This window comes from Panthera onca, chromosome B4 (genome assembly GCF_046562875.1).
Source record: "Panthera onca isolate mPanOnc1 chromosome B4, mPanOnc1 haplotype 2, whole genome shotgun sequence".
In the NCBI taxonomy this organism is placed as follows: domain Eukaryota; kingdom Metazoa; phylum Chordata; class Mammalia; order Carnivora; family Felidae; genus Panthera; species Panthera onca.
In genome coordinates this window covers 21,423,953-21,448,926 of record NC_138345.1, presented here as the reverse complement: position 1 = coordinate 21,448,926, position 24,974 = coordinate 21,423,953, and the positions used below count along the sequence as shown (strand labels likewise).

The 24,974-nt window shown below is 40.9% G+C and overlaps 1 protein-coding gene and 1 pseudogene across 2 annotated transcripts in view; both read left to right on the top strand.

Annotated features, from left to right (window-relative positions):
• The window catches only part of CB4H10orf67 (chromosome B4 C10orf67 homolog), a 161,576-nt gene that overhangs the window by 106,582 nt on the left and 30,020 nt on the right, over window positions 1–24,974 (top strand). Inside the window, exons 11-14 of one of the 2 annotated variants that reach the window (XM_060659159.3) lie at window positions 1,327–1,389; window positions 2,353–2,432; window positions 2,517–2,582; window positions 17,627–17,714. In XM_060659159.3, coding sequence (XP_060515142.1) covers window positions 1,327–1,389; window positions 2,353–2,432; window positions 2,517–2,582; window positions 17,627–17,714 — 297 coding nt within the window. The remainder of the gene's footprint in view (window positions 1–1,326; window positions 1,390–2,352; window positions 2,433–2,516; window positions 2,583–17,626; window positions 17,715–24,974) is intronic. The other variant, XM_060659160.3, reaches the window with a different exon arrangement.
• LOC144616850 (ATP synthase peripheral stalk subunit b, mitochondrial pseudogene) lies at window positions 11,130–11,858 on the top strand (annotated as a pseudogene).

Here is a 24,974-nt window from a genome sequence, read left to right as displayed (position 1 = left end):
GTGAGAGTTTCAGGTTCGTGTATGCTATTCGTAGCTCATTTAAAGAATATGTGCATGCATGATCTATCGATAAAAAATCTAGAGCAACAGGAATGAAAAGATCAATAGGTTAGTATATAGAAATAAATAGTAACATATGTGAAGTGCCTGGCACGTAGTAGGCACTCAGTAAGCGATAGCCTTTATGGCTGTCATTACAAATTTTGTTATTCTTATCTGTGGCAGCTGATGTCAGCTGGGTTCTCTCTGCTCCTTCAGAGAGAGGCAAAATTGGTTCAAACCATATTCTGGGCTTTGTGGCAGCCTAGAGCGTGTCCTGCGTTTCCTGCAGATGCCCGGGCATATTCTGTGGTTGTCGCTCTGCCCGGCTCCCTCTTCCTTTGAACTAAGTCAGTCTCCGAGTTTCATGGTGCTCCATTTGCCATCCCAGCTTCCATTTTGTTTAATCCGACGCGAAATTCAATCCAATTCTGCGACTCCTACTAAAATGGCCCACTCACGTGACACCTTTGTCTATGTAAATTTCAGGAGGCTGAGGAGGCATCCCCAAGGTGCCGTTTCAAATTGAATAGTGGACATCACCCCTGGACACTGGTCACCTGTGGCTTCCCCACACCCCATAAGACCTCTAGGCTCGTGGTCTTGCCTGGCCATTTTCTTTCTGTCTCTTCCCAGCCCTTACTTCTGATTACCCACAGGGAGCTCTAGGTTCCTTTTACTTTATTCTGCAGAACACTCTAGCTGCTCTTCCCCGACCCGGCTCCAGACCCTCCTGGGTAGAGCCTGCCTCACCAAGATGGGCAACAGATTTGGGGCCTTTGGGGTCACAGAACCCACCAGAAAGGTAGTGGTAGTAATAAGGAACACCTTTTTCTGTCTTTCGTGTAGGAACATAGAGATAACTAACCAAGCAGATTTTTACCTCCAGTCTGTTTTCTCACTGTCGTCGACTCTTGTCATCATCAGAGAGATACGGCAGTGAAAAGTCATCAGAGTTATCATTTAAAATAAAGTTTTCTTAAGCTTGTGACTTCACTGGGTAATAGCTGCCCACTTCGTTAAAAAAAAAAAAAAAGTATAATGGTAAAATATGACCCAACACATAAATGCAGAGTAATGCACTTAAGTTGGTTTTAATGGGCTGTGACTGTCCAACTGCAAACTTGTACATTAGAGAAGGCAGAAAAGACCCCTGTGGGACTATGGCTGGCACATTTTAAAGCTCAGTCGCCTTTCTCTAAGCTGCAGAGAAACCACATCTCTATGCACGGATTTGAAATGTTACATTTCATGCAAATATATTTCATACATTTATTTTCATGCCAGGTAAGATCTCCAAAACCAGTCGGAGTGCACGAAGAAAAGAAGGAGAGATTACCAGTGGCTAAGGTAGAATAATAACTAATATGACCATTATTATTAACATACTTATTCTTTATGTTGATGCTGGCCCTTCTTAAAAAGTAGCAACGACTTTGAAGGCTACACTGAGAGTCCATCACCATGAAGAGACAGAGGACATGATTCCCACGATAGTCTGATTCTGGGGTACATCCGGGCTGGACCCAAAGAAATCGCTCTCATTCATATGCCTACCATTCCACTGTTAGAGATTCATTCCTTTTACCAAACTTTGTCCCCTTGTAAAATATAAACAATACTGAGAAATGGATGACACAAAGCTCTAACATGATTGCTTTGGTCAGATCTTTCCTGAGAACAGTTTTGGTAAAAAAAAAAAAAAAAAAAAAAAAAAAAAAGGAACTAGAGTAACTAGAGAAGCTCCTGCTTATAATGAACTAGAGAGGTCATAGGAAGGATTTAGGAAAAGGGATACCCAGGATCGGCAGGGGGAGGGTGATGAAAATAAGTTTTGATTCCTTTGTAATATTATCTAGAGCTGGCTGCCTTTAAACGAATCACTTACAGGACATGGAAGCATGGGATCTTAAATTCTTGAAATTGATGGGGATTTGCAAGTAAATGTAACTCAGATTATGTTTGATAGGGGCGCCTGGGTGGCTCAGGTGGTTAAGCGTCCATCTTCAGCTCAGGTCATGGTCTCACGGTTCATGAGTTCAAGCCCCGCGTCGGGCTCTGTGCTGACAGCTCAGAGCCTGGAGCCCACTTTGGATTCTGTGTCTCCCTCTCCCTCTCCTGCATGTGCTTTGTCTCTCTCTCTCTCTCTCTCTCTCTCTCTCAGGACTAAATAAAACACTAAAAGATTTTTAAAAATTAGTTTTGATAGTAGGTAGAATATGCATGCGATTTAACAGATACAGCTTTTCAGACTTATGAAGACACAGTATATTGTGCACATAATTCACTTTGTGATGTGTTTTCTATTGAAAGATGGAAGACAAACATGATTTGGAAGAGCAAATACGAGTGCTAAGGGCAAATTTAGAAAGTGAGAAAAGGAAGATAGAAAGGTACTAGTAATAATGTTCCTTTGTTGCTAATAGTTGTTCATTTGTGGTTAATAAAACATTTAACCATCTATAAATTTATTACAGATTTAAGAAAGAATCTGAATGGATAAACAAAAACTGGGAAAAGAAATTCTATATTCTCAGGAACAGGTATGTGGTGATATATACATATTCTATTTATAAAAATGTGACTAATCATCTTTTAAGGGAATTGGGAGCCTTGCATTTCTCTGTACATATTAATTAATATAAAATGCCAGCATACACTTTTAACAGGAAATGCAAACTAACTGGCTTATAATAGAAGAGTTGTTGAAGTCACTTCAAGGAAAAACTAATTCAAGACTGTTTTCAGTCCCTATCTCCATATTTCAACTTTTTTTAAGATTTATTCTTTTTTAAATTTTTTTTTCAACGTTTTTTATTTATTTTTGGGACAGAGAAAGACAGAGCATGAACGGGGGAGGGGCAGAGAGAGAGGGAGACACAGAATCGGAAACAGGCTCCAGGCTCCGAGCCATCAGCCCAGAGCCTGACGCGGGGCTCGAACTCACGGACCGCGAGATCGTGACCTGGCTGAAGTCGGACGCTTAACTGACTGCGCCACCCAGGCGCCCCAAGATTTATTCTTTTTTAAAAAAATTGTTTTAATGTTTATTTATTTTTGAGAGAGAGAGAAAGACAGGGTATGAACCAAGAAGGGGCTGAGAGAGAGAGGGAGACATGGAATCTGAAGCAGGCTCCAGCTTCTGAGCTGTCAGCACAGAGCTGGATGCGGGGCTCGAACCCACGAACCGTGAGGTCATGACCTGAGCGGAAGTCTGGCACTTAACCGACTGAGCCACCCAGGTGCCCCAACTCACACGGTCATTTTAATTTATCTTCCCGATGTCATCTCTGACTTTTTGAAAGTGTAAAATTCTGGAGAACACTATACAATTCTGGAAAGGCTAAAAGCAGCACCAAGTAAATGCCTATTTATTTTCTCCCTAGTCCTAGCATGTTAATTTAACACATCTATATTCGATCCTCTTGTTTTCTGCCATAACTTCCCCCAGAGTCTCTTCTTTATTGCATGTTGAAAGTTCCTTTGCAAGATTTTCTCACAGGCAAGCAGCATTCAAGACAGAATCGACTGAGTGTTGGTCTGGTGTCATAGGTCAAGCATGAGAGTCACCTGACGTCATAGGATGATAATGCCCTACAATTGTACAGCGTTTCATAAGCGTACACTATTATTGTGTGTGTGAGAGAGAGAGAGGAAAAGAACCATAAAATTCTATACATAGCTGTGTTCATTACACTGAACTAGTCCCAGGCGGTACACTGATAATCCACGTGATAGCAGAAATATCATCAGATGTGACAGAAAGATCTCCTCCTTGTAGTAAAACGTTCTGCTTTGTGCTCCTGCTTGTGCTTCGAGTTTGCGCCGATGACACTTTGTGCCCTGAAAAATGTGCACATTAATACTTGCCCCAACCACCTCATACAGTCATTATAAGGATAGAATATAGACCCTGGTGAAACACAAGACTGAGAACAAAGGCACCTTGAATATGCACTTCATTTCATTTCCCCAAACATGGATTTTGGAGTCTCTCTGAAACTGAGTAGACTCTCTTCCCCTTACTTATTTCTGTGGGGTTCACGTTCATCCTTAATATTTACCTTGTATCTGTCCCAATGGGATTCATCCTATGTTTCAAAGACCATTTACAAGAACGTCTCAGGTTTACTTCAAGTTGATTTGCTGTTAGTCAGGATGTTGACAATCATATTCATCATTTTGGTCTGTGCAGACCCTATGTTGATATCTAAATATCGTGAAGAGCAAGAAATCCGGTTGCATAGTTTCTATGTTTTCTCATTTAGTCGACTAACTGGGACGTGATGTTGGGATCTAATGCATTGTGTCTCTGGTGTGGTTGCATCACCAAGTGTTCGTTCAAGGGGATATATAACATAGAGAGTGTATATATCCCGGGCACTGCATCATGGTGTGGGATGGAGATTAACGGTGCAGTCGCAGATTTGCAGAATGGTCATTTCACTTCATCTAACAGATCTCAGATTGGGAGCCATCATTTTGTTCAGTAGAGGAAAAACTTCACCTTGGCCAGCCAAGGTAACGATCAAATCCAACAATTTCTCAGCCGATTCATGATTTATATTCAGCTCCGGTCCAATTCAGAGCTTTCTCTCCAAGCTCCTTTTCTGTCTCTGCCCGAGTTGGCTCTATTTCCAGGAAGATGGAAACTAAGCGGTGATGACAAGGACAGGGGCTCGTCCTTCCTCTTAGCGTGGCATGCCTGGTACAGTGTCGCTTCTCTCGACACAGATGGCCTGCAGGTGTGGCACATGGGCACGAGAATAGATCCCCCTCTTCCTGGTGCCACAGCGATGCCGCCTTTCCCGCCTCGACCCCAGACACCCATCCGAACCATCCCCCTGATCTGCCTGCTGAGCTCCTGGGGGTGGCCAGACCCACCGATGCGCATCACACTTCCCAGGTCACAGACAACTTGCACACACGCTGTTCCCCCATCACTGTAGAGTATGCACGTCTAAGAGGTGGATGTACGCACCCCTTCCCTCGCCCCTCCTCTCCGCATGCGCAGAAGCGCCAGCATAGCATTCAGGGAGATTGCCCCCCACCCCCACCCCCACCCCGGCCGGCAGAACTGAAGGTAGGAAGTGTCTGGTCCAGCTCGCTGGGCTCTGTATTCCCTCCTTCTTCCCCTCCCTTTGAACCCGTTATAAACCCCTTCGTTCTTGGACGTGGGGGGCAGGGGAGGTTAGGTAACCAGAAACTCTATACTGCTCCCTTCCTCTTCTCTCTCCACTTCTCTCCCTGCTCGGGTGTCGAGCTTGCCCCTGATGTCACGGGAGGCGTAGCACTTTCCCCGGTACACCTGCCGTCCCCGGTTTCGTTAGTTTCACCCCTGACAGGCCGAGACTCTTGTATCTTTGTTCTCAGTTCACGTCAGGGTGTGGCCCGGAGGTGGGGGGAGGTGGGAAAGAAGATTCAGCCCTTGATAGCTTGTTGTCTCTCATTGCCACGAGTGCACCCACAAAACATTCATTTTCAATTGTCTGTGAAATTTAAATTTCCCAACAACTGCCAAAGCCAAATCGGGATAAATCTGGAGTCTTGGGCATTCCGTGGTTTTTCTGAGTCTTGCCCCTTCTTCTTAATTCAGCTGCCCGAAGCCTTCTCAGAAGCTAGACCCTGGACAGGTGAGGGGATGGTGTGGGGTTGACTCATGAAGTTCCCAGTGTTCGGCTCATGGTGATACAAGACACAGTTTCCCAGGGTGGGAAGTGAGGGGCATTGGAATCCAGAGTCGAGCAGACATGGGTGCTGATGGCAGCTTTATTTATAACTGCCAAAACTTGGAAGCAACCAAGATGTCTTTTATGCAGAAAATGGAATATAATTCAGCAGTGAAATGAAATGAGCTATCAGACCATGATAAGATATGGAAGAACCTGAAATTTTCACATATTACTAATTGAAGAAAAGCCCGTCCGAAAAGGCTGTGATTCCATATGCCATTCTGGAAAAGGTAAAAGTATGCAGACAGCAAAAGGATCAGTAGTTGCTAGGGGTTTGGGGCTAAGGGGAGATGAATCAGTGGAGCATAGAGGATTCGGGGGCAGTGACATTACCTTGTACGACACTGCAAAGGTAGATGCCTGCCATTATACATTTGTTAAAACCCATAGAGGGGCGCCTGTGTGGCTCAGTTGGTTAAGCATCTGACTCTTGATCTCAGCTCAGGTCTTGGTTTCAGGGTCGTGAGTTTAAGCCCCGAGTTAGCCTCAGTGCTGGGCATGAAGCCTACTTTAAAAAAAAAAAAAATGAATGTACGAGACCAAGACTGAACCTTAATGTAAGCTATGCACTCTGAATAATAATGGTGTATGAGCGTAGGTTCATTGATTGTAACAAATGGACCACTCGGTTGGTTGTTAACCGTGGAGGAAGCTATCCACGTGTGGGGGCAGGAAGTATATGTGAAACCTCTGTACATCCTTCTCGATTTGCTGTGAATCTAAAACTCCTCTAAAAAATAAAATATATTAAAAAAAAAAGAAAGAAAGAAAAGGAAGGGGGGAAAAAAGCTAAGCGGACAACCAAACGTAGATGTCAGTCTGAAGGTACTGTTCAGAGACACAGGATTCAAAATGAATAGTAACTGGGAGCTCTCCGGGACAGAGGTGTGGAGGTACATGGTAGGGCGTGGAGGGCGGTCCAGAATCTCTGAAGGGTGTAGCAATTTTTTTTCCCCCTGATTCTTGTGGTTTCCTAGGCTGAGTGTGGGGAGCAGGCTATTAAGACCATCAAACAAAACTCAGAACTTAGATCCGTCTGAATTTTCCAGCTTCTCTTTTGTAGCAAATGAAAGTTGGCTTCAATCTTGGAGTATATTTATCCATTCCTAAATATCTCAGCCCAAAGTCCTCTCCCCAGTTTAGCCAGCCTACTGTCCAGAACGGATACTTTTAGTTATTTGGAAATAGATCCTTTCTCCAGCAGTCATCTTCATCTAGCAAAGTTACATTGTGTGAAAGATCCAAACTGTCCTCTTTGCAAATGTATGTGCAACAAAATGATTAATCTCAAAGACGCCTGCCATGAAATTGTTAAACTGAATGAAATCTCCAGCTGATAGAGTCACCTGCCTATCTTCAGTTTTTGTATCTAAAACAGTGAAGTCATTCCTATGGTTTTATAAAATTGAAGATTATACTACACTATTCTTTTAGAATTCTATCCATAGTGCCCTGTATATATCAGTTAGCCCATTTTTTCTGACCACTGCATAATATTCCATAGTGTGTCTTTTTGAAAATTTAATTTTTTAAATTTTTTTCTGACCACTGCATGATATTCCATTGTATGTCTTTTTTTAATATTTAATTTTAATTTTGTTTTTTTTTTAAGACAGAAAGAATGCAAGCAGGGGAGGGGGTAAAGGGAGAAGGGGGTAAGAGAGAGAGAGGGAGAGAGAGAGAGTCTTAAGCAGGCTCCATGCCCAGTGCAGAGACTGATGCGGGGCTGTATCCCATGACCCTGACACCACGACCTGAGCCAAAATCAAGAGTTGGGCGCTTCACCAACAGCTGCCCAGACGCTCCCATAGAATGCCTTTACCTAGTGTTACTAATCTACTCCATTTTTGGTGGTCAGTCAGGTTTTCGCCAGCTCCTCTTAAGGCTTGCCAGGATTTCCTTTGGTACATATGGAGTAAGGTGGTTGAGTTCTGTTACGATGATCACGCCTTTTGATTTGCCTGGGCTGATTCTGGTTTAAGCTGGTTGCCTGGTATAATGATCAATAGCATTTCCTTTCATTCTCAGATGTGTCCTGAATTGGTTGATAAATCACATGGTCACCCTAGTCCGGTTAAAAAGGCTCCTGTTCTTCTCCAGGAAGGCTATAACAGTTTACACTCCCAACAGCAGGCCCATTAAAGTTAGTTTCACTTTTGTAGATTCTGGAGATAGCGCAGTAAACAAAATAACCAAGTCTCTGCCCTCACAGAACTTACCTTCTATTGGGAGGAAACGCAATAGACAAGTAAATATATAAAATGTCCGGTTATGACATTTTATACAACACATCGTTCCCCTGCAGGACAGGGCAGGGGTTGCGAGTTTAGAAGGTGTGGGCAGGGAAGATGTTTCTAGTAAGGTGATATTTGAGTGAAGACCTGAACTGAAATGAGGGAGCAAGTCATGAGGTTGTCTGGAAGAACATTCCAGGCAGATGGAACGGCAGGTGCAAAGGCCCTGGGTTGGGAGCTTTCCTGTGTGTTCAAAGGATGTTAGGAGGCCAGGTGGCTGGAGTGGAATGAAGAGGGGCAAGTCGATGAGGTAGAAGATTCAGAATTTCGCTCTGCATGGGAATAGCTAACATTTTTTTAAATAAAAAAAATGTTCGGGGCGCCTGGGTGGCTCAGTCGGTTAAGCAGCCGACTTCGGCTCAGGTCGTGATCTCGCGGTCGGTGAGTTCGAGCCCCGCATCGGGCTCTGTGCTGACAGCTCAGAGCCTGGAGCCTGTTTCAGATTCTGTGTCTCCCTCTCTCTGACCCTCCCCCGTTCATGCTCTGTCTCTCTCTGTCTCAAAAATAAATAAACATTAAAAAAATTTTAAAAAAATGTTCTCTTTCACGTGTCTGCTGTGACATTATCACACCTAATAAAGTTAGGAATATAAATTCTTTGCTATTATTTCACCATATCCAAAGTTTCTTGATTATCTCAAGAGTATCTTTTAAAGTTGTTTATTTAAAGTGAGATCCAGATAAGATGAACCACTACATTTGAGTGTTATGTCCCTTAAATCTCCCCCTCCCATAACAGTTCCACATTCCTGTCCATTGATTTGCTAAAAAAATATGCCCGTTTGTTGTCTAGAATGTCCCACGTTCTGGATTTGGCTAACTCTGTGTGTGTGTGTGTGTGTGTGTGGGTGTGTGTTTGTGGTCATTTAGCGATTCTCCTACCCCTATATGTTCTACAGACTTATTTTTAAATCTGGAGGCTTGATCAGATTTACATTCAATATTTCAGGGAAGACTACTTCATTGGAAGTGTTATTTATCCTGCTGCATCACATCATCAGACACTTGATGTGAATGTGGCTGCATTATTTTACTGAATCCATACATTTTAAGGTTCACTATTGACCTTTCTCCAAATAATTTGAGCATCCATCAATGACCGTGAACTATGATCCACTATTTTATTAGGGGTTATAAATTAGTGATCGCCTAATTCTATCTTTCCGTCTCCATTTATTAGCTAAAATTCTATTTACAAAGTTTTCCCTCAACTATTTGGTTACCCTAAACTATAGTTTATACAAAGAAGGCAAGATAAATGCTTGACTCCCTTTACTTGTTAATATTCAGAATATTGAGTTCGTGCCCTAACACTTCATCGGAGAGTCTTTGCCAATGAAGAGGAAACCCAATCTGATTTTATATCTTAAAAACATTACTCTGACCTCTGTGTTGATTATAGAGAGGCCCAAGGTAAAGTTAGGAGTTCTGGAAATAATAACCCATTCTTAGGCAAAACACGGTGGTGATTTGGCTCGGATGGAAGCAGATAAATGATTGCATTTTGGATACATTTTGAAAGTAGGCTCAATAGGATTGTTGAAAGATTGCATAGAAGGTGAAGGAGAAAGACATTAAGGATGGATGTCAGGGTCTTAGCTAAGCAACAGGAAAGATGGGGTTGCCTGCCACGGAGACAAGCAAGCATGTTTCACACAGGAAAGCTCCCAACCCAGGGCCTTTGCACCTGCCATTCCATCTGCCTGGAATGTTCTTCCAGTCAACCTCATGGCTTGCTCCCTCATTCAGTTCAGGTCTTCACTCAAAGATCATCTTACTAGAAACATCTTCCCTGTGCACCCCTTCTAAACTCGCACCCCCTGCCCTGTCCTGCAGGGGCATGTGGTCAGTGGGAAATCACTTCAGTTTCTGAAATCAGCTTAAGATGCCTATTATTACCTAAGAGTAGACGTCAGATAGGCAGTCATGACCATATGAGTCTGAAATTCAGAAGAAAGTTTAGGCTGCATACATAGATTGAGATATATTAGTATAGGTGTTATGTATGTATGTAGTTTTTTATTAAAGTTTATTTATTTATTTTGAGAGAGAGGGAGGGGGGAGGGGCAGAGAGAATCCCAAGCCAGCTTCCTACTCTCAGTGCAGAACCTAACCCAGGGCTTGAACCCACAAACTGTGAGACCATGACCTGAGCTGAAATCAAGAATTTGACACTTAACTGACTGAGCCACCCAGATGCCCCTGTGTGTGTTTTAAGTATGTATTTTAAGTAGGCTGCATGCCCAACATGGGGCTTGAACTCATGACCCTGAGATCAAGAGTCACAGACTCTACCAACTGAGCCAGCCAAGCACCCAGTGTAGGTGTTATTTAAAGCCATGAGACTAGGGGCGCCTGGGTGGCTCAGTAGATGAAGCACCCGACTTCAGCTCAGGTCATGATCTCCTGGTTTGTGGGTTTGTGCCCCGTATCAGGCTCTGTGCTGACAGCTTGGAGCATGGAGCCTGCTTCAGGTTCTATGTCACCCTCTCTCTGTATACCTCCCCCACTCATGTTCTCTCTCTGTCACTCTCTCTTTCTCTCAAAAATAAATAAACATTAAAAAAAAATAAGTAAAGCTAAGAGTGAGTGTGGGTAGAGAAAAAGAGCATGCTGGGTGAATCAGGGTGTTTCATCACGACATACCTGAACAGGGAAATTTTTAATATCAAGAAGTATTAACTAATAGAAGGTGGTTAATTGCTAAAGGAGGTAGAAGAAACTCTAGAGAATAGGGGGAGTCACACAATGTAGGAAGCAGCTTCTGCCTTGAGGGCCGAGGAAAAGTATTTATGGAAGGAACAAATGTGGAAGAGTTCTCCCCTCAAGGCTGAGATTCAGACACCATGGCAGAATGTGTAAGTCCGGCCCAGCGGATGGTGGAAAAGTTCCCTGAAGGCACCGCAGACTGGCCTGATGAGCAGGAAATCATCGGCCGAGGTACCAGCAAAGCTTGCTGGAGAGTGAGCTCCACGAACATCACTGACAGTTGCACACTTCCTAAGGTAAGAGGGGAAAAAACCCACCTAGGACACGGAGACTGCTTCGTGAACCCTCACTGACTATGCCCGTCCTGGGTAGTGCCCCCTGTCTGAAGAATGCAGCCCTCCTCGCTCCAGGGGTATAGGAAGGCAACAGGCCCTTCACACAGGGCAGCCAAATCTCGCCCCTGTACCACCTTTGCCTGAAAATGGAGGAAAAGTTCTGGGCACCTGGTCCCCGAGGAATTCCTCCAGTTCCTGTATCCCAGGACTGGCATAACAGGACCCTATGTGCTTGGAACTGAGCTTATCTTATATTTCCTACCCAAAGAAATATATGTGATTACTGCAGAGATCTTCTCTGCCGTGTCAACAATAAGGTTGCTTATCTATGTGGTTAACAAATGTGGTGCCTCTACTGGAGAATTTGCTGACAAACACAATGAGCAAAAAAATTGCCCAACTAGAAGAGGTGAAACAGACTTCCAACAAACAGATCCAGAACACAAATGATATGCAGAAGTCACAGCAGGCCTTAGTTCAAAAGCGCCGTTGTCTTTTTGACGTCCAGAGGAATAACACTGGAGCCTACTTACCAGGAACAGCTGCATAGAGTATACAAGGAGGTAAAGAATCGTCTGGACTATCACATCTCCGTGCAGAACGTGATGGGTCAAAAGGAACAAGAACACATGATAAACTGGGTGGAGAGGCATGTGGTCTCTACACAGCAGGAAAAGGAGGCAATGGCCAAGTGCATTGCAGATCTAAAGCTGCTCGCAAAGAAGGCTCAAGTACGGCCAGTTCTATAAATGCGTCTATCTCAGTGGAGACAGCTAGAAGCAATTGATCAAGGAGACTAGTCAATGTGGCAAAATCTTTCTGTGTTGCTGTCTACTAAAGTTACGCTTAACCTCTCCTAAAAATGAAAAGTTTGAATTTTACGTAGTGAGAAAGTGAAAACAATCTACGGGCCAGGGACATGTTTTTCATCCTCCTTGTGCTGTATTTTGAGTTGTTCCGTGATCACTTTTGAATGAGCAGTTTGCTTTTCATAAAACTTGTTGCCCGAATAAAGATTACCAAGACGTAGTTTAAATTTGTAATTGATTCTACCACCTTGCAATACAGTGACAGTTGAAACTAAAGGGAGGAGGAGGGGGAGGAGGGGAAGGGGAAGAGGAAGAGGGAGGAAAAAGCCCATCAAAACCAGGAAGTGCAGCCCCTTCCTCTTATGCGGACCTAGCAACCAGAGTACAGCAGGAACATGGTCAGCGTGAAAGACTCCTCTGTATTTTCCACTTCTTGGCTCATCGGGGCCCATTTCTAGCAACCCAGGTGGGTCAAAGTGGAATTCTTTTCTTGGCGGGGCGACCATGTGGTATCCGTGGCTGCAGGGACTATAGGGAAGACAGGAACTTCATGACAACACGTTCAAGACAAGCATGTAAGAATCCAGGCCAGCCTTCTATCTCATTTTCAGCATACAGTACAATTAATGTGTCCTTTTGTTTATTCATTCACTTAACAAATATGTGTTGAGCGTGTACTAGTTGAATTTCTGGCAGGAGGAAAAGTAGGAATTGGCTGCCACTTGCTGTAACTCTGATCAACACTTCAAGCTGACAAGGGAGCGACTGTGCAGCATCTAAAGGAACAGGGAGTAAGCTGGGCAATTCGTCTCCTCGGGTAAAAAGGTCACCGATTTCTCTTCAAGAAAGATTCATATCCCCTCTCATAGCAATCTACTCGCGGGGGGAGGGGGAGTCACAGTGGGCCTGCCATTCACCGCATTCAAAATGGCGGTTGCTAGTTGTGTGTTAGCCTGTTATGAGTGTGGTGAACGTATTCGATGAATGTTTTACTTTGCTAGATGTGCCAGAGACAATGCTAATCATTTTACGTGCATCAGATCCTCCTTGAAACTGTAGGAGGTAGTTAAAAAAAATGCTAACTCCACTTTTCTTGGGAGGAAACTGAAGTCGAAAGAAGTTGAAGGAATTTGGCAGAATTCATGTAGCTGAAGAGTGGCAGGTCTCAGGCACGGACACAGCTCTTTCTGACCCTAAAAACATGTTACTCTTATTTTATTTGTTTAAAAACATTTTTTTTTTGTTCATCATTGAATACGTACAGAAGAATACTCAAGATATACTAGTATAGTATAAAAATAACAAGATAGCGAACACGTGTATTCTCACTACAAGATAGAGTATTAGTAGTAGCTTCGTAGCCGCCGTGTGCCCACCCGGTGCCTAGTGCCTTTTCTTCCTCCAATATAACGTCTATCCTGAAGTTAATGTTTATCATTCTCTGGGGGAAGGTTTTTTGGTTTGCTTTTTTTTTTTTTTTTTTTTTGAGTTCTTATTTTAATTGCAATTAGTTGACATACAGTGCTATATCAGTTTCAGTTGTACAATAATGATTTATTGGTTCCATACAACACCCAGTGCTGATTACAAGTGCACTCCTTAATCCCCATCACCTATTTCCCCCCCCCCCCCCCGTCCCTGCTGGGAGCCGTCTGTGTGTTCTCTATAGTGAGGAGTCTCTTTCTTGGTTTGTTTCTCTTTCTTTATTCCCTTTGCTCATTTGTTTTGTTTCTTAAATTCCACATATGAGTGAAATCGTATGGTATTTGGCTATCTCTGACTTACTTCCTTAGCAGAATACTCTCCAGCTCCATTTGTGTTGTTGCAAATGGCAAGATTTAATTTTTTTGGCCAAATAATATTCCGTGGTATATGTTGTTTATCCATTCATCAATTGATGGATGCTTGGGCTGCTTCCATATCTTGGCTATTGTAAATAATACTTCTACAAGCATAGGGGTGCATGTATCCCTTTGCATTAGTGTTCTTTTATTCTTTGGGTAAATACCCAGTAGTGCAGTACTGGATCATAGAGTAGTTCTATTTCTAACTTTTTGAGGAATCTCCACACTGTTTTCCACAGTGGCTGTACCAGTTTGCATTCTCACAGACAGTGCATGAGCTTTCCTTTTTCTCCGCTTCCTTGCCAACTCCTGTTGTTTCCTGTGTTGTTGATGTTAACCATTTTGACAGGCGTGAGGTGATGTCTCATGGTGTGGTTTTTAAGTTTATTTATTTATTTTGAGAAAGAGAGAGTGTGTGGGAGGTGGGGTGAGTCAGAGAGAGAGAATCTGAAGCAGGCTCCACACCAGTAGCAGTGTGGAGTCTGATGCAGGACTTCAACTCACAAACAGCGAGATCATGACCTGAGCCGAAATCGACTGAGCAACCCAGGTGCCCCTCTCATTGTGGTTTTGATTTGCATTTCCCTGATGGTGAATGGTGATTGAACATTATGAGTTTGTTGGTGATCCCTGAAGGAAGGTTTTAAATATTATCCAGTTCATTAAATAGATACTGAGTTATTTTGATTTTCTACTTTTAGTAGATTTCATAATTTATGTTGTCTTTTTAGAAGAATTTCACCTTTTCACTAAAGTGTCAGATTGACTTAAAGTTGTTCATAATATCCTCATATTATATATACACTTAAATTATCTGTAAGATCTAATGATGTCCCCTTTTCATTTCTGATAATGATAATTTGTGTTTTCTTCTTTTTTCTTGATCAATCTTGTTAAGAGTCAGCTTTATTATTTATTTCAAAGAAATCGTTTTTCCTTTGTTAAATTTCTCACATATATTTGGTTTCTTTTCATTAGTTTCTGTTCTTAACTTTATTATTTTGTTCCTTCTACTTTCTTTGTGCATGACTTGCTGTCCTTCCTAAGAAGAAAGCTGATATGATTTTTTTCTTCTACCATGTACATGTCAGGCTATATATTGTCCTCTAAGCACTGCTTGAGCTGCATCCCACAAATTGTGACATGTTATATACTATTGTTCAGTATAAAACATTTTCTAAATTCTATTTTATTTCATCTTTGATGCATAAGTTATTTAGAAGTGATAAATTTTATTTCCAGATAGTTGAAGATTTGCTAGTTGTGTTTCTAGATTAATTCTACTGTGCTCAGAGAACCTACTCTGAATTACTTCAGAGTTAATATTTAATAACTTCAGTCTGTTAATATTTTTGATGTTTGTTTTATGCTCAGTGTATGGTTGATTTTGAAAAAAGATCCATGGGCACTTATAAAGAATAGGAATTCTATCATTGGGTGCAGTGTTTTATATATTTCAATTAGGTCAAGTTGATTCATTGTGTCTTTTATATACTTATATTTTTGTCACAGTTCCAACTATTGAAACCGAAGTATTAAATTTTCCACTATGCTTATAGATTTATTTCTTTTTTAGTTCCTTCAATTTTTGCTTTAAATATTTCATGACTATGTTGCTGAATACTTACAAATTTAGAATCATGATATCTTCTTCTGAAGTTATCATTTGTATGTGTCATTATGAGCCATTCCTCTTTATCAGTAAAAATGTTCTTGGTTTAATGTCTACTTCATCTAATAGTAATAAAATTATATCACTCTTTTATGATTAAGATTGAATGGTGCATTTTCTTCAGCTTTTTTCTTTTGGCCTATCTTGTTTTTATATTGAATGTGTCTCTTCTAAGCAGTGTGGAACTGGATTTTTAATCTGTTTTGCCAATCTTATTTATTTAATTGGCCTACTTCATTTACTTTTCGTGAGATTACTGGTATCGTTGAGTTTGTATCTATCACTTAACACATTGTTTTTTCTGTTTAACCAGCCCGTTTCTTTTTCTCTCATTTTCACCTTCGTTTGGATTAATCAACTTACTTTTATTCCATATTTTCTTTTATTGACTTGTTAGTTATTCTTTCTTTACTCTTTCTGAAATTTTAACCCACACCCTTTGTTTGTCACAGTCTTCTACAAATTTCTATTTTATACTTCCGCAAGAATTCTAGGACCTTAAAATCACCGTAATGTACATCTGAAATTAATAGGACTGTGTATGTCAATTAAACTTCAAGAAAAAAAAGGAAAGAATTCTAGAAACTTAGAACATTTTACCTCCATTTAACCCCTTCTACGTTTTCATTTTCATTCCATATGAATGTTCAACACCATCAGACATTACAATTATTGTTTGGTGCAGTCAGCATTCACTTACATTAACCCACATTTTTACTCTGTGAGCTCTTCGTTTCTTCCTGTGTGCAGTGTGTTTCCATCTGGGGTCGTTTTCCTGCTGCTGGATCAGCACTCTTTCGTTTTTCTCTTAATACAGTTTGCTGGCAAATAATTCTGTCAGCTTTCTTTATAGGGAGATGTCTTTATTTTACCTTCATTATTGAGGAATATTTTCTCTGAGTATAGAAATCTGTGCTGGGAGTTATTTTCCTCAGTGTGAGGATGTGTTTCCTCAGTGTTAATGATGCCAGTGCATTGAGTACTGACCTCCATTATAGATATTGAGACCTATCAACTATCAGCCTCTCCTTTTCTAGGATTCTAATTATATGTAAGTGGTTCTTTTTAGCTATGACCTACATCTTTCTTATACTCTTGTCTGGTGTTTCTTATTTTTCTTTCCCTCTGGGCTTCACTTTGAATATATATATATATATATATATACACACACACACACACACACACACACACACACACACACACACATATATATATACACACATATACATACACATACACATATACATACATATACATACATATACATACACATATATATGTATATATATACACACATATATATGTATATATATGTGTGTATATATATATATTCAAAGTGTATATGTGTATATATATATGTGTGTATATATATGTGTATATATGTGTATACACATATGTATATATGTGTATATATATATATATATATATATATATATATATATATATGTGTGTATAGATAGATAGATAGATAGACAGATAGATCTTCCTTTCAGTTTAAGAATCGTGTGTTCTGCTGTATCCATTCTACTATTCAACCCATCTATTGAGCTCTTACTTGGAGCCTGGAGCCTGCTTCAGATTCTGTCTCTGTCTCTCTGCCCCTCCCCTACTCGCTCTCTGTCTCTCTCTCAAATATAAAACATAAGAAAAAATTCTTGAAAAAAGTAGGGGCGCCTGGCTGGCTCAGTCAGTAGAGCATGCAACCCTTGATCTGAAGGTTGTGAGTTCAAGCGCCATGTTGGGTGTGGAGATAACTTAAAAATAAAATATTTTAAAAAATAAAATAAAAATAGGGGCGCCTGGGTGGCTCAGTCGGTTAAGCGACCAATTTCGGCTCAGGTCATGATCTCGCGGTCCGTGAGTTCCAGCCCCGCGTCGGGCTCTGTGCTGACAGCTCAGAGCCTGGATCCTGTTTCAGATTCTGTGTCTCCCTCTCTCTCTGACCCTCCCCTGTTCATGCTCTGTCTCTCCCTGTCTCAAAAATAAATAAAACATTAAAAAATAATAATAAAAATAAAAAATAACATAAAAATAAATAAAGACGAAAATAAAATACTGCTATTTTAAATGTTTTCCTTGTATCTCTTTCACAGTGAAAATTGTCGTTCCTAACCACAGACATGAACATAATATTAATTTGCATTGTCCTATGATTTCTATACGTTTCAATCTCACTGTTTCTTTTATTTCAGCTTTCATGTCCTTAAAAATGAGATGTTTACTAGGCACACGTTGTTTCGCCAGTTTGCAGTACTTGCTGATTCATCCTTCAATTATATTGTGAGTACATGTAATATTTAGATACTGTTGGTCTCTTTGGTGATATTTGTATGTACATGCCTTTCTGTTCTTATTTAACATTTATTGAACCCCTATGCTTAAAGACTCTGGAGATAGTACATGACGGTCACTCTGCTAGACACTAAGGACATAGGACAGAGGGCCTGACCCCAAAGAGCTCAATCTGATGTGAGGTATAGACGTGAGAACAAATTGTTTCAACGCAACATAGTTGCGCTGTAACAGAGGCAAGGAAGATTTCCGCGGAGGGGTGACACTCCCTGGGCGGTATCTGTCAGTCTGACCATGTGTGGGCATGAATGGAATGGAAGGAAATATCAGAGCTCAAGATCCAAGTATCCAGTGACTTGCAAAGGGCGAAGGGAGGTAAAAGAATCTTTTTCTAGTTTCAAGCCATTCATCTTCATACTAGAAGTCACCTGGAGATAAAGCCCAATTTTAAAAGAGACTATTTTTTTAACCTGTTTGCTTAACGGTTTATTTGGGAGCTTCATTTATAAAGGTAAATGAACTCCAGTATAGAAATATATCCAGTACATTTCTGGGGCTCCTGGGTGGCCCAGTCGTTAAGCATCTGACTTTGGCTCAGGTCATGATCTCAGGGTTCGTGGGTTCGAGCCCCGCGTCGGGCTCTGTGCTGACGGCTCAGAGCTGGAGCCTGCTTCGGATTCTGTGTCTCCCTCTCCCTCTGCCCCTCCCCCACTCATGCTCTGTTTCGCTCTGTCTCAAAAATAAATACACATTAAAAATTTTTTACAAAAGAAATAAATATATCCAGTAAATTTCAAATAATGAGAAAATTAGCATGCTGTGAGTGCTATTGTATACCCATCAGGATGCTAAGTGTCCTGGGACAAGTCAGGTTTGTGGGAAAGAGCACAAGAAATACAAAATACAGTCTCTTGCTTTAGGAGGCTTCCAATTTAAAATTACTCTTTTAAAATGTTTTTCAACATTTTTTACTCTAAAACTGTCTTCTAAATTTAAGTTGCTGCAGGAGATGAAAGAACTTAAGAATGTTGACAAGGAACATTAAATTATGTCCGATTTTATTTAAATATAGCTAGTAATCTGAGGCTTGCTGAGGTTTTAATAATTGACTCCCCTGAAATGTCCCTAGACTGGTGTACATAGATAAAAATACATAGTCTTGGGGTGCCTGGGGGGCTCAGTCGGTTAAGCGGTGACTTCGGCTCAGGTCATGATCTCACTGTTGGTGAGTTCGAGCCCTGTGTCGGGCTCTGTGCTGACAGCTCAGAGCCTGCAGCCTGCATTGGATTCTGTGTCCCGCTCTCTCTCTGCCCCTCCCTTGCTCATTCTCTCTCTCTCTCTCTCTCTCTCTCAAAAATAAATAAAACATTACAAAAATTTTTTTAAATACATAATCTCTATTTTCCCCTTTTGTTTTTTCCTCTTCTCAACTGAAGGTTACAGTTTCTTTCTTTTTTTTTTTTTTTTAACTTTTTTAAATGTTAATTTAGTTTTGAGAGAGAGACAGAGTGTGAGCAGGGTAGGGGCAGAGACAGAGGGAGACACAGAATCCAAAGCAGGCTCCAGGCTCTGAGCTATCAGCACAGACCCCGGTGCGGGGCTCCCGGCTGGAACTCACAAACCACAAGATCATGACCTGAATCGAAGTCAGTCGCTTCACCATCTGAGCCACCCAAGCGCCCCTGAAGGTTACAGGTTCAATTGGAAGAATCCTCATTTCAGATATTGAATCACCTAGACAAATAAAATACTAGAGGACCTGTGAGATTGTCGTGCTACTCAACCATCAGGCTTTTTTAGGATTTCCCTGGTAAAACTGTCTGCTCCAAATGTGAATTGGCCAGCTTTTATGAAACAGAATTCTAAAATCTCAAAGTTACACTGATCTAAGCATATTAATAGATCCAGTCTTTTTTTTTTTTTTGAGAAGAATCTCTTCCCTGCCCCCAAGCGATCGGGTCTATCTTCCTGTGGAGGAGGGCTGGTGCCCCGTCGGGTCTAGAATCCATCCATATGCCATTACCTCTCTGGGATTCCAGCCTCCTGATTCTTGTCCATACATCCACACAGTATACGGGCCCTCGAGACACTCGTCAGAGTGGAGAGCAAATATTGAAGTAAAACAGAGGGGGGTGGAGAGGAAGAGAGGGAGTGCTGAGTGAGTATTGGGTAACTAACATTTTTCCTCGGTTCCCTACACAGTAGCTGCCCATCCGCTCCACAAATATTTATTGAGTGTAAACATGTACCAAGCACCATGCTCCGTGCTGGGAATGAGATAGTGCACATGACAGATAGGGCGCTTTTCTTTATAGACTGTACCTTTCATGAGATCACAGACTGATCTGTCCTGTAAACTGTTCGGCTCACAGAGATTAGAGTAGTGCCTGACTTACAGAGCAGAGAAGAGAGGCATGAATAAGGAAATATCGAACTTTAAGTTGCAGGTCTGAATCAACGCTATAAAAAAGGTTTAATATTTTCTTGCTACGGAGGTATACATCTGGGAAAGGGCACAAATACCAAGTGTAACATTCGAAGTGCTTTGATCTGCGTAGCCATCACCTAAGTGAGAGAAAGGATAGAGCATTCCCATCTTCCCTGGAAGTTTTCTGTGTCCCTTTCCAGACAATACCTTAGTCACATCCCCCACGCCGGATAAATATTGCTGTGATTTCTATCACCGCAGGTTAGTTTTGCTCGCTCTTAAGATTTATGCAGGTGGAATCATGCAGTGTGTGTTCTTTTCTGTCTGGCTTATTTTACTCGGCATGGTGCTCTTGTGATTCATCCATGTTACTGTGTGCATCTACAGCAATTTCTTTGGATTGCTGAATAGCATCCTATGGTATGAATAAAAACTAATTTGTTGATCCGTTCTCCTCTGATGGACACCTGGGCTGTTTCCAGGTAGGGGCTGTTTGGGGGGGAAAAAGGTGCTACAACCATTCTTGTACTAGTTATTTCTGGGAATATGTTTTTGTAACCCTCAGGTAGGACTGGAATAGCTGGGGCATGGGCATATATTTTTATATATTTTTTAATATTTGTATTTAGGGGCGCCTGGGTGGCTCAGTCGGTTAAGCGTCCGACTTCGGCTCAGGTCACGATCTCTCGGTATGTGAGTTCGAGCCCCGCGTCGGGCTCTGTGATGACTGCTCAGAGCCTGGAACCTGTTTCAGATTCTGTGTCTCCCTCTCTCTCTGACCCTCCCCCGTTCATGCTCTGTCTCTCTCTGTCTCAAAAATAAATAAACGTTAAAAAAAATTTTTTTAAATATATTTGTATTTATATTTTTGAGAGTTATATTTATATTCTGAACGTTTGAGAGTTCCTGTGGCCCACATCTTCACCAACACGATCTTGTCAGTTTGTAAAGCTCAGCCATCCTAAAATAATGTCTCACTGAAGTTTTAACTTGCATTCCCTGATAATTAATGATGTTAAGGGATGTCCGGGTGGCTCAGTCGGTTAAGCGTCCAACTTCGGTTCAGGTCATGATCTCACGGTTCACGGGTTCGAGCCCCGCGTCGGGCTCTGTGCTGACAGCTCAGAGCCTGGAGCCTGCTTCCTATTCTGTCTCCCTCTCTGTTCCTCCCCCGCTCGCACCCTGTCTCTCTCTCAAAAGTAAATAAACAGTTAAAAAAATGATGTTAATGTATTTTGCTGTGCTTATTGGTTAGTTTTAGATCTACTTTCGTAAAGGGACCATTCAAGACTTTTTAAAAATATTGTGGCACAATACTCATAAGTTTACCGTCTTAACCATTTCTAAGTGTGGAGTTTAATAAAGTATATTCACATTGTTGTGAAACCAACCTCCAGAACCCATTCATCTTGCAAAAATGAAACTTTGTATTCTTTTTTTTTTTTTTTTAACGTTTATTTATTTTTGAGACAGAGAGAGACAGAGCATGAACAGGGGAGGGGCAGACAGAGAGGGAGACACAGAATCTGAAACAGGCTCCAGGCTCCGAGCTGTCAGCTCAGAGCCCGACGCGGGGCTCGAACCCACAGACCTTGAGATCATGACCTGAGCTGAAGTCGGACGCTTAACCGACCGAGCCACCCAGGCGCCCCAAAACTTTGTATTCTTTAAATAATAATTCCCCATTCCCCCTTCCTCCCATTTTGTCTGTTTTTAATTATTACTGAGTTATAGCCTTTTGTTATATATTCTAGATGTGTCTTTTGTCATATATGCATTGCAAATATTTATTCCCATCTGCAGTTCCTCCTTCTATGTTCAGAACAGCATCTTTTGAAGGTCAGAAATTTTTAATTTTTGTAAGAAATTCTTAATCTTAATGAAGATCAACTTAGCTTTTCTTCTGTGCGGCAGATTGTGTTTTCTGTGGCCTTGGCTGTATCCCACATTCCGCATATACTTATGATGGGATTTTGAGCTTCCTTTCCCACTGAGTTTCGCTGGTTCCTTTGTTCTAATTCAGTTGACAATGTATTCATGAACCTGTTTCTAAAATGTGTTTTGTTCCATTGGTCTATTTGTCCTTTCGCCAATACTATATCGTCTTAATTAATATAGCTTTGTAATAAGTCTTGAAATCAGATAGTGCAAGTCCTTCCATTGTATTCTTCTTCTCCAAGATTGTCTTGACAATTCTATACCCTTAGTACTTCCATATGTTTTAGAATCTGCAAGTCAATGTCTTTAAAAAAAATATCCACTAGATTTTGATTGGGATTTTGTTAAATTATATTTTTTGAGTCTCTCTAGCTGGAGGTTTATTTCAGAATGCAAAGACCCAAGTGGCTACCAGATATCTAGTCTAACTAAATATAAATGACAAAGATTTCTTTTTAAGTTTTGAGGCTATGCCCTACAGCAAGCTAGTAGATATAGTTAGCAAGGAAAATGCCACGATGATAGCTTTTGCTTCACATTATATATCATGATGTTTTATGATATAAAACAGCTCAGGGAGACTCTTCACTGTCCTATCTTTGCTGTGGATTATACCTTTCGTTCATGGCCAGTGAGGTTCATGCTAGCCTTGATGTCTAACTTGTCTATTATTAATTTTGTTACCTGTATTATCTTCTTGTCTGTATTTTACTATCTTTGCTCAATCTTCGTGTTGCTGTGTCATTTTTAGTTGTGAACTTTTTTTAATTAAAAAATGTTTAATATTTATTAAACATTTTTTAATGTTTATTCATTTTTGAGAGATAGAGAGATGGGGAGAGAGAGAGAGAAAGGGAGACACAGAATCCGAAGCAGGCTCCAGGCTCTGAGCTGTCAGCACAGAGCCCGATGCGGGGCTCGAACCCATGAACTGTGAGATCATGACCTGAGCTGAAGACGCTCAACCGACTGAGCCACCCAGGCGCCCCAGTTGTGAACTGTTAAGTAACAGCATGATTGGATTTTAGTTTTTTAAATCTAACCTGTCGCTCATTTACATTTAATATGCAAACTGAAAAAAAAATAATACACAAACTGAAACAGCATAGGTGATATTTTTGGGGGGGTTCGTCACCTTATTTTATGACTGCTGGTTCTTCTCTTTATCTCCTGGCTTATGTAATATGAACCACATTTTAGTTGTGGTTTTTGTTATCTGTATTGTAATAGTAAACTTCAATGGAAAATCAAATGACATTTCTGCAGTTACGATAACAAGAACCAAACAAGTTCAAGTCTTAACTCACTCTGAGTAAAACAAGGGGTTATATGTGGTTTTGTCCCTCCAAGTGTCATTTCAGCCTTAATTTCATCAGTGTATCCCTCCTTTCCTTCCAGTCTGTGTTAATTTTATTCTGTTTAGAGAACTACATTATTATTATGTGATTCTTTTCATCACATAAAAGTATTTTTGATTACTTAGCTTTTCTTTTAATTTTGTAACCGCTTGAATAGCAATGACTTGTACTTACTTAGCCATGTTTATCTTTAACCTCACAACCTTTTTATTTTTATTGTTTTAAATGTTTTTGTGTGTGTTTTATTTTATATTTGAGAGAGAGAGAGAGAGAGAGACAGAACATGAACGGGGAAGGGACAGAGAGAGAAAGAGACACAGAATCCAAAGCAGGCTCCAGGCTCTGAGCCGTCAACACAGAGCCTGGCACAGGGCTCGAACTCATGAACCGTAAGATCATGACCTGAGCTGAAGTCGGAAGCTCAACTGACTGAGCCACCCAGGCGCCCCTACCTTACAACCTTTTTTAAAATCGTGACTTCTGCCCTTCTTTAGTTCTTAATCTTGATTTATTTCTTGCAAACTAGACCATGTCTTTGAGTTTTTTCTTCTTTTCTGGAAACAACATTATCTTCACTTTGCTATGTCTTGCCCTGACTGGAGTCAGCTTAATATTTGTTTGTTGCTAATTAACCTGGCTTATTTTCTCCCAGGGAATATTTATAAGCTATTTTCTTTAAACTTGAAATTTAAAGGTGTCACCAGGATATGAGTTAAGAAGCAACATTTTATTAATTTCCCTTGAGTGAAATGAGCCTCTCTCATCTAGAGATTTAAATCTTTTTTTTTTTTTTCCAACTCAGACATATTTCTTATGTATTCTTCTAATGATTGCATCTACAGAATCAGTTTCTGTTTCTTTTTCAGAAACACCATCATAGGTTGAAAATCTATTTTCTGTCCTCCATAGTCATCGTGTTCTCTTTAATGTCATGTTATTCTCTTTGTTCTTTTCCTTGGCGTTTTTAGGAAACCTTTCCAGTTTGAAACTCATCAGAATTTCCTGAACTTGTTTTAAAAGTGCAGACATAGTGATTGTCCTTGGCCCTCCGGGTGGCAAGGGTGAGGGCATGACTGGGGCAGCCTGAACCTCTCCTCCCACAGTCTAAGGCCATGAGTAACCTTGTCCACTCCCCCCCACCCCAGTACTCCCTACAAGTAATGCCATATTTATGTGTCCTGTGACAGGCTAAAGGTTAGAAACATTACTCGACATAAGTATTCTATTTTGTACTATGTTCATTCTAATCATTACTACCTCCAATACTGAGTTTAGTTCTGTTATTGTGTTGTTAGCAATCTGTGCATATCATATGCGCATCTGTTTGTGTAAGTTTCCTTACCTCTCAGCTCTTACTTTGGTGTTGAGTCTCGGTAAGAAAGAACCCATTTTGTTTCTACTCAGAATTTTGCTTGTTTCTATCTTATTTTTTTTTTTACCGTGAAATAATCATGTGTACAAAAAGGATGAGTGAAAATACATATGTGCAATTTAAAGAATGACGATCACATGAATACTTGTGTT